General features: G+C 32.1%; 1 protein-coding gene across 1 annotated transcript in view; it reads right to left on the bottom strand.

Annotated features, from left to right (window-relative positions):
- The window catches only part of ANOS1 (anosmin 1), an 86,057-nt gene that overhangs the window by 63,265 nt on the left and 4,829 nt on the right, over positions 1-17,963 (bottom strand). Inside the window, exon 2 of the mRNA XM_087967050.1 lies at positions 10,313-10,360. Within this exon, the coding sequence (XP_087823176.1) occupies positions 10,313-10,360 (48 nt within the window). The remainder of the gene's footprint in view (positions 1-10,312; positions 10,361-17,963) is intronic.

Genomic DNA, 17,963 nt, shown 5'->3' with positions numbered 1-17,963 from the left:
GCAAAATTTTCTCTTGATGAACATTTTCTTACTCTGGATAGCTTGTTATGGATATCCTCTGTGAAAAGATTACATATCAAATCTAGATGCATAGTAAAACTCTGACATCTCTGATCTTTCTTTCAGTTCTTGAGATATTCATACTTAAATGCAGATTGTTTTATCAGTCCACATTAGGATTATGTTTATAATGAAAAGTAGGTAATCTGTTTTATAAATTAATAAAAACAAATTGACAGATGAGTTTAAAAATATTTTTTCTGAACAAAAGTGCATTCATCATATATTATATTAGGATGCAAACTAAATATGACCCCTAAATTGGTTTTGCAAAGTCTTTTTTAATTGAAATTGAGACTAAAGGCTCATGGCTATACAAGGTCTTTGGCAGCTTATTTGCTGTCCAACTAAATAAAATCCAAACAAGTCCAAGTTTTTATTAGCCACTTCACATACTTCGAACTTTAGGCCACTGGATTGGCTAAAGGAGATTTAATATGCTTTTCTTCCTGAATCCAGGAAATCATGAATTCCTGATTTTTTTCCTTTCCTAAATCTGCTACTTATCCCAGAAGAATACATTAAACAGAGACACTAAAAAGAAAAAGAAAAACCACAATAATTTGTTAATAATGGAGATCAACTGAAAACAGGAAACAGATTCTAAGATTGTTATTTATCTGTTGGATTTACACAGATGTCTAAAGTTAACTATTTTCTCAAACAAAGATAATTCCCTCCCCTCAAAAGCTACCATAAACCTAAGTCTCATTTCAAATGATATGTGAAAATTTAGCTTTATTAATAATTTTACAGATAATTCATAGTTCCAGGAAAGAAGAGACGTTTGTCACAGAAAGGATTATTCATATAATAGCTTATAGTTCGATGACTTACAATCACAATTGTTCCCAAAATTTCTGGTTCTACATGAGACAGTTGTTAAGTGAATTTTGCCCCATTTTATGACGTTTCTTGCCACAGTTGAGTGAATCACTGAATTGTTAAGTTTGTAACATGGTAGTTAAGTGAATCTGGCTTCCCCGTTGATTCTGCTTGTCAGAATCTGCAAAAAGTTATCACAAGGCTCCAGGACATGCAACTATCATAAATGAGTCCGGTACTATGGTTCTTAATTTTTATCATGTGACCATTCTGCAAAGGTCATAACTGTGAAAAACGACCACTGTCATTGACAATCAGTGTCTGATTGACTAGCAATACTGATTGAATCACTGTTAGATGCCACTACTTTGTAGGCACCAAAAATGTACTGCTTATTAGATAGCATAGTTCATAGTTCAACATTGTGAATATTCTATATTCTCAATTCAAAATTTACTAAAGTAGATAAAGCACTTGCTTCTTCAAAATGGCAGCATTAATATATCTTCTTGTGCTGTTTAAATAGCTTTGATACAGTTCCCCGCGCCCTTTTGCCTCTTTTTTGAAGAGGTGTGCATAAACTTGAGTTAGAGTAAAAAAACAAAGCTAGCATTCCAAAATAGACCAGTTTAAAAACTATTAATGATTCCATGTTCTTTGAGGAAAGAAAAGCTATATTAAGCAATACTTTATTCTTTAATTAGGTTCAACTGTAGAATTATAAACCAGGGAACAGTGTGACTAAGCAACAAATGAGAGAAGTAATTTGCAAATAAACACCCAATAACTTTGTTTGTGTAAAGGCCCTACTGAGGTTATAATGGCAGTGGAAATTAGAATCAGTAAGTAAATGCAAAGTGTTATTAAACAGAGACATTTATTCACTTAGTATTAAATGCTGAAAACCTTTCTCTTTCTCAGTTATTATCAATAATATTTCATTCAGATTATTACTAATATGGCTAGCATTGCATATACATCCTGCTATACCATCTCTTAAAAACATCTGAAGTTAACTATTTTTAGATGACATCAAGCCATCTAAGCCTAGATCTATTTCCTTTAGCTGATAAACATTTGTATATATTTTCAAAGTCAAATATTTAATTTTATCATCAAATGTTGTCTACATTACTATATTCTATGTATATTTTAATATTAACATATTTTAATATAAAGCAAGTATTTCCTTTTTGTGAAACAGTAGAAATAATGAGATCAATATCAGTAAAAAAAAAACCTGATCTTCCACCTTTTCTTAATTAAAATTTAATTTTAAAAGTATATTTCTATTCTTTTTTTCATGGGCATTATTTTTATTCATCATCAAATTATACCTTTCATTTTTAATATGGCAATTATGATACATATGTATATGATGTGTAATATATTTAATCAACAAAAGCTCGGCATCTATTTAATATATCTGTTACCCTTCAGGGTTTTTTTATTTAATCATATATTCCCTACCTTGCTGGCTAATTATTTGCTCAAATGTACACAATGACATGATTTTCAGTCTCTACTCAGTGTTGGAGGCACAAATGAAAACTGAACTTTTATTTCAGTGCCTTCAATAAGTCAGCAAATTTCTATTTAGGTCATTTCTTCATATTCCTGCTTTCATGTCAGAAGTCTTGAAAAGCAGTTCCCAGAGAGAATAGTGGAGTTTGTGTATTCTAGAAACAGGTTCTATGTTTATGTGACTACTGCATTTGTATCCTCAGTTATCTTTTCTTTCACAAAATCCTCTCTATTCTTAAGGCTGCAAATGACATTTTGGCCACACTGTGGGTCAATCGATCAGTGACTAATGTCAGTGATGCTTTGTTAGTCTCAAGAAAAAAGAGAGGAAAAAGGAAAGCTGGGTGGTACATCCCAGTAAATCCTCACTTTTATATGTAAATGTTAGGAAATGGGATGTCATATAAGTATCCCTAAATTATGCATTTCATTCTTTCATGTTTAAATGATTAAACCAAAATTTGAAATATAACATTATCAATACTTTAAAATTGCCTCTAATTTTTTTTAGTTTCTTAGGGGTCCTTTACACATAAAAGATTAATATTAGTTCAAAAGCTTAACATTACTAGATACATTAGTATTCAATTACTATAATATAATGGAGTGATTCACACATTAGATCTTTTTTTTCTCTTTTTCAGATGAGTTTTTCCTTCAGATGAACCTTCAGATGAGTTTTTCATTCATTGGATTAATGTAATATACAGACTTTTAGCTCAAAGAGTTAAGTAATATCTACCTTTATAAGGGATATGCATTTCAGAGCATCACAAAAAGTTCGGATAACCAAGGCTATGCCTTTCTTGTCAATGTAAATTAAAAATATTAATTTTCTAATAGAAGTAAAAAAAAAGCAAGGCACGGAATTATTTGTAGATTATATATTATTGATATATAAATTCAAGGCAACACAAATATTGAAACTGTTATATTAGTATCTATGAAGACAGATACAAGATTTAGGAAAATGTATGTTGGACCCAATTGTGCAGCATTAAAATGCTTTATTAGAAAGTGGCAAATAGGGAAATACACCTAGTAGTATCAGTGGAGTGGACAGAATTGAGACAATATTACATTTGTCAAACAATAATATAAATGAGGAATATAATTATAAAGATCTCTTATGTTGGTGACAAGAAAACTAAATCAGTGATCATACAAGAATGGAATGGAGGGAAAATCAAAAGATTTAAAAGCAAGGGAATAACTGATTTAATTTTTTTTAATGTGGATTTTTCTTTATAGCTCTTATTCTAGCAGTAAAATTCCAGTTTATGTCTACTGTTTTTCATAAAGAAATTGAAACAAACAAACATACTGAACTAAGAAATTATAGTTATGGCACATTTGTGATGTACAATTTAAGTTCTTCTTTGTTTCTTAATCATTGTTCTTCTAAGTTATACTCTCCAGATATTTTTGATCTTAATTACTAACAGTCCCTAGCCAGCATGTTAAATGAAGATATCATATGGAAATTACAAAATTTATCATCTAATGATTAGATTCTAATCCATATATGATTATCTTGCATGAGCAGATGTTGGGATGTGGTCTAAACTTGAGAAATGAGTACTACTTCTATGTAAACTGATCAATCAAGCTTTTCCCCATCTGTACTTTCCTACCAAACTTTGGGGGCAAGTGGGGGGTGTTCTCCCTATTTAGTTTTTATTCATCTTTGAAAATTCTCCTATGTTTTTCTGTTCTATTTCAGAAAAAAAAGCCTTCATTCTGAGGATAACAAAATTGTCAAATCAATTTTTAGAAAGAATAACTTTGGGTTATCAAAGATGATCTCAAGGAAAACCATGCTAATCAACTCAAAGGCCTGTATCTTTTTGTTCCACAGTTACTATAAAGTTAGAGAGTTCTAAGCTGAGTGGCGGGTTGAGCGGAGCAGACCACAGAGCGAAGTTGACTGACCAGAGTGTGAAGAAAATGGAGCCAACCAGAGAGCTGAACAGCGAGCCAAGTGGAACTGAAAAAAACAGAATTGAGGTGGAACAGAGCTGACAGAGAATGTGACAAGTGGCCAGAGCAGCAAGTGACAGAAGTGAACACAACAAATTAATCCTGAGGTCACAATAGGCAGGGAGGGAAGACCTCAGTAGAGAATAAAAATAAATTCAGAACACAAAATAAATAAATAAATAAATAAATAAATAAATAAATAAATAAATAATAAGAATAATAAGAATAAGAGTGGAACATAAGAAATCAGGGAAGAATAAGATTAACAATCTAATTAAATAAATTGGGCAAATTTTAAACTTAAAAAAATAAGGTAGGGAGGAATAGGAGCAAAAACTTTAAATATATAGGGAAGAAGAGGATAAATAAGACTAAACATAATAGTAAGGAAAGTTAAATAAATAGCAAGGTAGAAAAAGGAGATCAAAAAGGAAGGAAAAAAGGATAAAAAACAAGGATAATTACTTAGAACAAAGAAGATAGAAACACAGCTAACACCAAAGCCCTTTATCTCAATCAAAAAAAGAGAGATTACATTTTACAATGTACAATATACAATGTTACATTTTTAAATTTTGAAACTTTTAAATTTTGAAAACATTAAATGAACCACTGCATTTTAAAATTTTTAACTTAATGTTTTCTTTTGAAAAACTGGGGAAATCTTCCACATCTTCAAATAAACTACTGAAATGGAACATTTTAAAACTATTTTTCTTTTTTCTTCAAACATATAGTGATACAAAATCTCCTATTTTTACATATTTTTTTTAATCCTTAAAAGAACCAGCAAAAAGAAAGTAAGTCATGGAAAAGGTAACTGACACAATTGTGGTATGCAATACATGTTCCATGTATGTGCTTATGCCAAAGAACAACCTAATTATACATGTATTAAATGCAAACTATATGAACTACTAGAAGAAAAAAATAAAAGATTTAGAGGTAATTCTAGCCAAACTCTAACCTACGCAAGAAGGCTATACCCAAATCGAACTAAATAATGAACAAACTCCTAAAGGACTTGACCTGTGGATGAACCTTTCCAGGAAGACAAATGGGAGGCATGTCACACATAGAAGGAAACATGACAATTGAATTGAGAAGCAGCATCTAACATACCCCTACTGCCCAATATAACCCATCCTGATGCAGCCCGTATATAACTGAGCAAGGATTTTCCTCCTAGACGAAAAGACAAAGACTTACAACCTCCCCCTTAAAGAAATCATGCTCACATCCAGAAAACAGACATCACCAAACACCCCTAAAAAATCACATAATCAAACACACCTGTGATAAACAGAAAAGCACCCCAAACTGCCCCCCCAAAAAAGGGAAGGGGAGTGTTGGTGATGATAGGAGATTCTATTCTCAGGGGAACAGAACCTGCTGTCTGCAGACCAGATATTCAATCTAGGGAGATACGTTGTCTCCTGTAGCAAAAATTACAGATGTGGCTGAGAACCTGACCAAAATAATTAGGTCCACAGATTACTACCCTTTTCTCCTCTTTCACATAGGGACGAATGACACAACATGTAGCAACAAAATAAAGTTATAACTAGAAGCCAGCACAGGTTTGTTAAAAACAGATCTTGCCAAACCAATCTTATTTCATTCTTTGACAAAGTGAATAAATTAGATGACCAGCATGTTGTGGACATAGTATACTTAGGTTTCAGAAAGGCATTCAACAAAGAAGATCACAACCTACTTCTTGGCCAGTTAGAAAAATGAGGGATAGACAGTATCATCACCAGATGGATTTGTAACTGGCTGACAAACCATACTCAACAACTAGTCCTTAATGATATCTACATGGAAAGAAGTTAGCAGTGGGATATCACAAGGTACCATTTTAGGCCCAGTACTCTACAATATCTTCATAAATGACTCAGATGAGGGAATAGAAGGGGAACTCATCAAATTTGCACATGACTCTAAGCTGGCAGGAATAACCAACACCCCAGAAGACGAGCTCAGGATCCAAAAAGATCTTGACAGACTTGAACAATGGGCCCTATCCAACAAAATGAATTTTAATGTGGAGAAAAGCAAGATTTAATTTGCAAGAAAAACCCAAGGTACTAATAGAGATTAAGTGAAACCTAGCTCAAATCAGTAACCATGAGAGAGACCTTGGAGTCCTAGTGGACAATCACTTAAGCATGAGCCAGCAGTGTGCAGCAGCAGCAGCCAAAAAAGCTAATATGATCATTGATTGTAGAATCAAAACCAAATGAAGTATTAGTACACTTTATAAAACCGTAGTAAGACCACACTTGGAATACTACATTCAGTTTTGGTCAGCACATTACAAAAAAGATGTTGAGAATTTGGAAAAAGTGCAAAGAAAAATAACTAAACTGATTAAAGGCCTGGAGACTAAAATACGCAAAGAACAATGGAATGATTTGGGTTTGGCTAATCTAGAGGGGAAAAAGGACAGCAGTATTCCAGTATTTGAGGGGCTGCCATAAAAAGGAGGGGGCAACTTATTTTCCAAAGCACCAAAGGACAGGCCAAGAAATAATGGATGGAAACTAATCCTAGAGAAATGCAACCTGGAATTAAGGAGAAACAGAAACTTCCTAACAATGAGAACAGTTAACCAATGGAACAGCTTGCCGTCAGAAGCTATAGGTGCTTCATCCCTGGAAGCTTTTAAGAAGAGATTGGACAGCCACTTGTCTGAAATGGTATAGCACAGTGGTGGCTAAACTTTTTGGCACCGAATGCCAAAATGGAAGCACATGCGTGTGCCGGAAACCAGAAGATCAGTTCCCCAATGCGCGCACATGAGAGCACTGGAAACTGGAAACTTCTAACACACATGCACGTGTGAAGACCAGCTGGTCTTCATGCACATGCACTCTAGGGAACTGCCCTTCTGGTTTCCAGTGCTCCCGTATGTGCGAAAACCAGCTGGCTGGCACGAATATGCGCACTGGAACCTGGAAGAGCAACAGGCAATGGCTGGCATGCCCAGAGAGGTAGCTCTGCGTGCCACTTCTGGCACGCGTGGCATAGGTTCGCCATCATGGGTATAGCGTATATGGGAAACCTATAGGCAATGCATTAATCTTTCTCTTGTATTTCCAAGAAGATAATACTAAAAGGTATAAATAATTTAGTATATGATGAGAAATTTAACATGGAACAAAAGTTCCATTTAATTTTCTATTTGCTTACTGCCACTCAGTAATTGAATTAATGCTTTTATATAACCTTATATAAAAAAATAGACTGATTTTTTTTAATGTCATAGAAATGTTAAATTGTTTTCTAAGGAATACTCTTTGAATATGTTAGTCTCCAAGTTAAAGCAAAAAGCTTAGAAACTTTCTATATATGCAGAATTATAGTTCATCACAGTTCCCAAGTACAACATATAAAATAGCAAAATTTATTATGTCATCATTTCTTTTTTCTTATATGAGTCTGATACTTCATTGAATTGATCGATATCTTAATATGCTTCCTTCTTTATTTTTTACATGGTGTTCAGTTACCCCTTAAAATTATTGTTTGCAAGTATCTCCACAATACTAAGCAAATAAATACCTTTCCTACACCAAGAAAATTTGATTAACTATTTAGGCATGAAATTGAATAAAATAAACAAATAAAATATTTGCTGCAAAAAACAGAAGGGAAGAAAACATATCAAACTACAGTACATCAAAACAGGTATCAAAACCTAAAAATGTTATTTGCAATGACAGAATTACACCAGAGATATAAATTGCTAAACTGTTATAATTTGCAAGTAATGGACTTTTGGAAAAAAATAAATAGTACCTCACCACCCAATTCATTAAATTGAGATTTCATTATTTTTTATTTCAAATGTTTAAGTGATCTATTATCCAATCAATTACTAGCAATATACTTGCTCTTTAAAGGAACAAGCTATCAGAACTAACAGCAAAATGCCATATGCTCAAGGAACCTCAATATTCTGGAAAATGGGACAAATTTGAAAAGTTGAGACATAATAAATAACAAAGCATTAATTTATCAAAACTGGGATTCCCATTTAAATTCTAATTTATTTTCCACTCACTTTTTAACTTCAAAGATTTTAATTTCAGAGTATATTTACTCAGACTATGTAGAGCACACTGTAAATATAGAAAATGGAAAAAATTAATATTAAATTTTATCCATTGAAAGGATACCATAAATAAATAATCACATTTTAAAGTAAGATTTAAGGTACGATGAAAATAAATTTGAAAAGCTTTTGTGAATAGATGCTACAACTAATGTTGATAATCTCAGAAAAAGAGAAAAATTAAACACTCTTTGTTTAATTCATTTCACAGAATAAACACTAACAGAGATTTCAGGAGTTTGTTACTTATAATATGTGTATATGTGTTGCTGATGTTTTAATTGCTTTGTGTTTTTGTTTGTTTTTCCTTTTTTGTTTTTTGTTGGGTTTTTGGTTTGGAGTTTTGTATTTGTATTTTAACCTTGTCTTGAATAAAATAAAAATATAGATAAAAAGAGTTTGTCATTTAAGAGTCATCAAAATACCATATTTTCATATTCCACATCATCACTTTGTAACAGTAATAATTTATGTTTCTTAATTTACAAGGTTATACTCTTGTCCTCCAAAATGATGAAGTTGTGCATTATTTCTTAAACATGATTTGTCTAAAAATCCCATGTGAGACAATTAATTTCATTTAAAATAGACCTTATCTATTAAACAAATTGCCACAAGACAATTAAGTAATCTTGAATTTAGAAGGTATGCATATGTTTCAGTAGAACTTCTGCAGTAGAAACTCACAAATAATCAAAAGTGCTGTCCAGAAAAAAATTATACAGTACTAGCAAAATTGTGATCTTTCAAGATTCTTTTTACATGGAAATATCTATTTGTAAAAATAATTCATCTTTTAATCAGATATATATGTCAAAATTGCTGGTAATTTGGCCTTTGTTTTTTACTGTTACTTTATAAAGTCAACTATTCAACACAAATCTGATGATGTTACTTGGTACCATTATGAAAGTTTGACTAAAATAAGTGGTCCCTCCAATTCCTCTGCACATAAAACATAGTTCTAATGGTTTTGGAGGGGCTTATAAAGTAGGGATAAATGCACTCAACAATGTATGTGAATGAAAAGAGCAGGCAGTGGCCAAGTCCAATAATTCTTCTTTGACCCTCTAAAGCTGTTGAATCATTGTTGCTTCTCTTCAGGGATCATAGTGAGAAGCTTTTCCAGTGGAATCAAATGGTTATTAGTTCAGTTTCACTCTAATCTTCAGAAGGTCAAAAAGTCAAAACACACACAGAAGGTACCAGTAAGACCAAATGAAATCTGCAAAGAAATTAAGATCTGACCGCATAAAATTACTAATAGAATGAATATTCAGCATCAAAATAGACCTTAGAATGTTAGAGAAACATGTTGCTAACTTTCTTCCTTGATGGACACTGCTTGTAGAATAAATATTATTAGGAGCATTTTAGTGACTTGTTTATGTTACAAAGCATTTCATGCTTGGACAGAGAGGTTGGATATAAATCAAATAAATGGTTCCCTGCTCCCTCCCCAAAAAGTGATGAGTGTGGATTGATTTGCTCAATTTAGCCATGACTAATCATTTTTACGTCTCCCTGATAGATAAAATAAGCTATCAAAGCCAATGTAAGTTAAAGGTAGTTTTTATATAATTAATATAAATTGCTTCTACAAAATCTTATCAATGCATAAGTAATGATTAGTTGTTAGCAACTACAGTAATATATGAAAAGTAAAGTACCTTTTTGTTGGGGTTGTTACAATTCCAAAAACGATGTTACAATACAGAAATATTATAGAACTAGACTGAGAAAAATACAGAAATCAAAACACACCCAAAAATATAATGATGAATAAATATGGCAAGCACATACCTTTGAACATTGTTTGTGATTCTGACACCAAACCAAGGAACTATTATTCTGCAGAATAAAAAGAAATAATATAAATATTAATGGCACAATTTTAGTATTCTCATCATTATCTTTCAGTTAGAATTTTATTTTAATACTGGAACTGAACTATTTATACTTGCCTAGATACAATATGATCAAAATATAAATTGTGCAAGAGATTATTTAGTTTGTAGTATGATATACAAAGGTAATGAAAAAGATTTTGCTGGTATAAAAGCTGCTGATGTCATGAACCTTCTGTACTTAAGTCAGTAGTTATTTATAGCCTCTAATTTTAAAATCCTTCTACTTCTCTACATAGACTATTGTCTCAATGATGAAACCTGAACTGATTGGTAAAAAAGAAAAAAAAAAGACTAAATGTTGTAATTAAAATCTTATTTATGTATTCTCTTCTACTTACTTTAATTATGAGACTATTTTTCAGTTATCTATTTTAAATAAACAACTCTCTTCAGAAGTTGGAGAAATCTATACATTATGATCAGATTGGAGTCACTACAGGTAAAGTGTTTGTTTCAATTTTTTATGAACTGCATGCCCATCTACAAGATTTAAAATAATATTTTAAATACAATCAAATATTATAACATAAAAACTTATCAGATAGCTTCAGGTCTACTGCTTCCTAGATTTATTAGAAAAAATGTATACATCAAAATATTCCCCTCCAATTAAAAAACAAGCTTCAATTACATTTATATCTTTCCACATCATACACTCAGAAGCATATTACATCGTCAGCTATTAAAGATCAAAACCTTTTTTAGAATAACATTCTTATATTTGGCAGCAATATCCATGCATTTATCTTAGGTATATTAAAGCACATGTATAAATAAATGTAAAACATTTAATAAACATAAAACTTGAGCAAATCTTAGGAAAAGATGGGGCAATAACAACATTTAAGAGGATGCCATAAATACCATATAGTTAATAAAGATAGATTTAAGAGTTTTGTGCCAGCTAAGAATGTTATTATTTCTTTTTACAATATCTAACCAGTAAATTGTTAAAGTAATATTCCATAGACAACAATCGATCATTTTCTTCCCTTTTCATATAAGAAATGACAGAACAAAGATTGCAATAGCAGAGTAGTACCAATTAGCTGCATTATTTTACAGCTCTGTAATATATTTTCACTAATAAGCACACTGCCTATGAGCAAACAACAAATCACTTAAAATCTTTGCTTGCTCAAATAAGTCATTGTTTATCTTCATTGGTTTCATACTCCTAGGTTTATCACCTAATCCTAAACTAGTTTGCTCAAGAAGAAAGCAGTGTTTCTTCAATTTAAAATAGATCTAGTAATATTGAAGTAAGATCAATCCTATCCCTGGAACAAATTGCGATGTGGTTCTCATTTTTAGTCAGCATACTGCAGGCCATTAACTATTTTTGCTTCATGCACTAATTATTAATCAACATATTAATTATTCACTCTCTTATCAAGTTATAATTCACTCTCTTATCAAGTTATAATTATTAATCAACATATTAATTATTCACTCTCTTATCAAGTTATAATATAACAGATATTACTCTTACAACTGAAGATACAAAAGAGCTGGAAGCTGTAGTGATAAATGTCAAGAAGTACAGAAAAAATGGTGCTATGCTTAAATATAAAAAGTACCAATTTAATAAAACAGGTACAGCAATCAGCTTTAGAACTGACAGAGAAGGAATTGAAATAGTAGATAGTTTCAGTCCTTTAGATTGTCAGTCAATAGTACAGGAAATAGCAACCAAAAACATCCTACATAGAAGTAGTTAGTAGAATAGCAATAAAGGTCTTGAAAAAGATATTCAGATGCCGAGACCTGTTCATACATACAAAATTCAGAATTGTGAAGTCAATGCTTCTATTTGAAGTAAAAGGTGGACTTAGAACACGCAGGATAAAAACAATATTGACATTTTTTAACTTTGGCATTGAAGAATATTCCTAAGACTACAGTATCGTGGATGGTCAAGGAAATAAACAAATGAATTATAGAACTCAGAGTTCTATTCAAAGTACAAACAACAAGGCTCAAATCGTTTTATTTTGGATGCATTATGCTCTCTTTAAAAATCCATAACGCTGGCAAATGTGGAAAGGAAAGAGAAGAGAACATCCAGCAGCAAGAAAACTGGATTCAGTTGCAGCAGTAGTAGATACACTGCTACTTTCAAAGTGATTTCAAAGAGATTCTTGTGAGACGCAGATAAATTTAGAACACAATAAGATAAATTAGAATTCTTTAGCCTATAACAGGGAGAAACCACTTTTGCAAAATGCTGTAGTACCAACTATAAAAAAAAGTTATAATAGCTATTTCAGTTATTTCAATTCACTGTGAACTCAACACTAGAAAAAAATAGAAATAAAATGCCAGAATGAAAATGACACTGTGGCCTGATTCGCTGGATATCACTGACTGTTTGCAAATCTCATGCATTGATTTACCTAGTGATCCATGAGGAGCCAACCAATGAAACCGATGGCCTTGGTTAAATGGAGAATATTAATTTTTGTGCCTGAATTTGCAGTTGATGCCACCATCTCTTTTTTTAAATAAGTTTACAAAAGCAAAATCCCCAAAACCATATACACCAAAAATTCATGGCGATAAACCAATAATAATGCTAAAACTGTATCTTTGTTCCTCAATGTCCACAGGCAGAAAGGAACCCATATGAACAGGGAAGAGGGGTGCAGATGAACCCCTCTTCCAACTTCAAAAACTTTATAATATCCTGGTTAGGTACATTAACTGATAATTGATTTAGAACTGTGGGTTTGAGAATCTGAGTGATATGGCTATTTACATAACTACTGTGCAACCAAGCTAAGATAATTTACTGCATTATCTATTGGTTAACATCAAACTTACACCGCTGGATGGCAAATGAAATAGAAGAATGCTATTTCTGAGTTATTAACTGTAGTATTTAAATTTAGCAGTTAAAGATATTATTCCACTTAACCTTTTCCAGTGATATCCCAAGTAATCTATCAGGGTGGAGGAGTTCCTCTAATTTTATTCTCACAACAATCTTGAAAGATAGATTGGACTGAAATATAGTGACCAACTTAAGTGTCATACTAATTGCTATGTTATGCTTTAGCCCCAGGTTGTAGAATAAGCCGAAATGATATTTTCATACAGGTTAACTATGGTTTATGAATTATAAAACCTGAATTGACATACAGCCCACTAGTTAGACCAGAATATGAAGTAACTCCATAGGATATCTACAATTACTTCATTGAAATTGACAGAATCTTTCAAGTCATACTTTTGCTGCATCTTATGAATTAAGGAATTAAGCAAGTTATCTTGACATTCTAGACTTCAATCCTTATTGTCTTAATAATAGAGTCTCTGTATCTCTGTCAAGGTCTTCTTCCTTACTCTCCATGCATATTACATTAAACCAAACTACTAAACCTTCCTTTGTTGGTCAGCATCTACCACACAGTGGTGGGTCCCAATCAGTCAAATATTTGGATACTGCAGAGTTGAAATCATTTTAATTTTAATAATAACAGGGATGGGAAAGATTTGTGTGGAAATCAATTCCTTAGAACTGAAAATAAGCAATTCTAAGATATAAACTAGGATAGTATTTGCACAAGATATCTTCATATAGTCATAATTAGTTGTTTTATAATTCTTAAATATATTTTTCCTCCAAAATGAAGCTACATTTATTAATACTCTTTTCAACTCAAGGAAATTGACATATTTTGAATATATGGCAACACTTCTTATCCTCCATGTTATACATAATGGTACAAGAAGCAGAAAAACATTAATCTGGCAAAAAGAAGATGACTGCTTATATCTTACTTATTTTCCTAACTTCTGGTCTAAGTTTTTCTTCTTGTGAATCAGTCTTCCTAAACCTTGCATTAAATCTGAATGTGAGTCACTACACAAATAAAAAAATCAAACCAATCAGAATTAAGAGTCACGTGATTTCCAGTTTTAATAAGCTACTTTTCAAAACGTAAACTCTGAGAACTCAATTGAATTCATAGCGTTCAGTGCCAAGAATTAATAAGTTAATTCATATTTAGTCAATCAGAAATTGACTTATGTGTTCCTTATTCAAATATGGATAGAAAACCAAGAGTTCTTTATAGAAATAGACTTTGGATTATTTCCAGAGGCATGACATACCCCACTAACACAACTCAGCTCTGTTTTGAAAAGTGTGTGTACCTAACAGCTATTAAGTAGCATTTTTTCTACCCTTTTGCACTCTGCCACAGTCCAGAATTCTAAAATAGAAAATAAGAATATATAAACTATATTACATATGTGCACAACAGATCAAATTATTATATGTTGTTATTTTGTCACTCGGAACAATCTGCAAACTCTAACTTCCCAATCCCTTTACCACACTGAAATCTGCAGAATAGTCTCTCAAAGCATCCAAGATATCAGTGCTTACCATTGGCTTGAAATCAGAGGGATAGGTACTGCAATCCAGTTGTCAGCTTGCATAAAGACATAAGAATGAGTATCATTAAATTAACCTATGTGGAAGGGGATAGTTTTAGTTGTAATCTTCGCCTAGGCTCCAGCACAAAATATCAAAGGATATATTATTTGCCTGCCAATTTCCCATTCCCTGGCATCTTTCTACCCCCTTATCATAGTCTCAGTCGGACATACAGTAACTGGGTGAAAAGCAGACAGAAGAAAGGAATTTAAAAGGGGAAACAGGAGGTGAACTAACACTAATAAGTCCATGCACATCTAGGTTTTTAATATATATTTTTAAGAAGTATGGAGGTTTTTTTTAAAAAAAAAATAAGGAAATTATGAACCACTTTGGCTTGAACTCCTGGGTTACAAGGTGCAAAACTAAGATTTGCTTTGGACAACCAAACTGATTTAGCCAATTTATTCTATAGATTAGGAAACTAATGTTTTATTGTTAGAGTAGACTGGGGAAAAACAGAAAAGGAATGGCAATAGTGATTTTCAAACCATTTTAAGTTTATTGGAAAAAGTGCTTTGGTTATCAGTGTCTATCCTTTACCAAGGTTTTTTCCCATTGAGGATTCCTTGCCAGGGGATAAATATCAACTTCTAGATGTTTCAGCGGCCTCATTTACTTAACAACTAAGTTCAGACTTCACAAATCTTATAGCTGAGGGCTAAGGTGGGAGGGGAAGTCAACCCAGTTCCATAAATATTTGAGATCAAAGATCCAAAGGCAACTGCACAATTCAAGAACAGAACAGGCATTTCTAAAGGCCTTTATAGTTGTAAATTGTAATACAATGGAATCTTAGTGGCTCCACCTTTGTAAGCTATTGATTCTAAATAATCAGTGCCAATAATAATCTTGTTACATGTATAATTATTTAATAAAATATTCAATTTTATAATATATATATATATATGTGTGTGTGTGTGTTTGTGTGCATTTATATATGTGTGTGTGAATGTGTATGTGTGTATATATATATATATATATATATATATATATATATATATATATATATATATATATATATATATATATATATGTATGTATGTATGGAGAGCATCTTGGCATACAAATTGAGAGCATCTTGGCAACTTTTCGGCAAAGTCCCACTCGCCATCTTACCTGCTCGCACAAGCACGAAGCTGAAAGCACCAGCCTGAAGATGGCGAGAGGAACCTCGTCGAAACGTTGCCAAGATGCTCTCAATTTTACACAGGAAAAGACCCAAACATGCCAAGACCTGCATACCTGTACCCATGAAAATCTGTGTGTGTGTGTGTGTGTGTGTGTGTGTGTGTGTGTGTGTGTATGTATTTATGTATGTATATATATATATATGTTTTCTTAAGTTTTTGGTCATACATGTATGGCCTTCAGCTTTGTTCGGGTATTTTCCCACGTCATAGTAGTGGTGCTTTTAAAGTGGTAGCAACGTTTCAGCAGAATCTCATCTGCCATCATCAGGCTTTTGTATTGTGTTCGTCTGTGAGACTGTAAAAGTCTAACTCACAGACGAACACAATACAAAAGCCTGATGATGGCAGATGAGATTCTGCTGAAACGTTGCTACAACTTTAAAAGCACAACTATAATGACGTGGGAAAATACCAACAAAGCCGAATACCATACATGTAAGTACCGAAAACTTAACAAATATATATATATATATATATATATATATATATATATATATATATATATATATATCAAGTAATATGTATAATTACTTAATAAACACTTAATTTTTGAACCGAGTTTGGACTCCAGTTTTAGATATTGACTTTGCTGAGCACCTACCTCTTGCACAAACTCTTGTGAAAACTGCTGGTTTTCCACATTTCTGACAGTGAGAGTCTACAGGGTTTGATAGATTAGTGTTATATGAGTGCTACTTGACTAGTTCTGTATGGCTACTTAATTAAAAATTGGCAGAAAATTTCAGGGTTATAGATTTATCATTATGATTTGAGATATTCCAATGTATAGGGAGACATCTATAGATATATCTTGGTAGCTTCAACAGGGAAGAATTGTTACAGAAGACACAAATAAAATAGATCAATAAATCATTGGAAGATGTTCTTCAATATAAATAAATAAATCTTTCCTACCTTTCATATCTACTGAATATGGCAATGACTATATGGAGTAAAGAGTACAAAGGATTTTTAATCATAACAATTAATTTTATTTAAATAATGATTCCCATGATTTCCTCATGGTCACATTTTTTTCATTCATATCAGAACTAATTGCAGCAGGACCTCAGGAATAGGAGAGTTAGTATGCAAAAGTAATATTGGGAAAAGATTTTAAGAAGTGTCATGGCATAGCAGAAGCATTTATTCTTTGGTGGAGGAGAGTGATTCAATAGTTCCAGCTAAAAAGAACAATTAAAGTGTTATCCTCAACAGCATTTAATATATCACGTGGTTCACCAGTTCTACAAAGTTCAAGGAATTGTATATGGCAAATATGAGTCCATCCTAATGTCAAATTCTTTAGCTATCCAGGAATGTTACGGTCAAAAAGGAACATATTCTAAGTCCAAAGACAAAGTTTTAACAATTTAATATCAATATTATATAGGTAGAAAATTCTGAATATGTTTGGAGATTACATATATAAATATTCCCTACAACATGGCAAGAACACGAGTCTATTGGCATGCAACACTAATTTAGCTTATTTCCTTCTCATTTTTCTCTATCTCTCCCTGCTAAAGCTATAAGTATCAATTACTACTCACTGTTGCACAAACATACTTTACTAATGAAAGCATACCCTGCTTTTCTTATTACAGTAATTAGAAAACAACATGAGGTTTAGTTTTATTTTCAATTTATAGCAGTTACAGTTACTGTAACATATTTTGAACTTGAAAAATCAGCCTTAATAAACAACACAATATGTAGTGGCCTACTTAAAAAAAGGTTATTCAACCTTTCTTAACATTCTCTGAGACAATCTTACTACTATTAAACTCTGAATATGCTAAATCAAAGGCTGGTGCAGATCATTCTGAATCCCTCAGGACACAGAAGGAACACACACATCTTCAGTAAGTATTTCTTACAGAAAAAGACAATTGCTCCTGCTATTC

The sequence above is a fragment of the Notechis scutatus genome, chromosome 5 (assembly GCF_049901735.1).
Source record: "Notechis scutatus isolate UNSWTSFEM ecotype Mainland chromosome 5, rNotScu1.2, whole genome shotgun sequence".
Classification (NCBI taxonomy): Eukaryota; Metazoa; Chordata; class Lepidosauria; order Squamata; family Elapidae; genus Notechis; species Notechis scutatus.
This window is presented reverse-complemented; position numbering and strand designations above follow the sequence as displayed.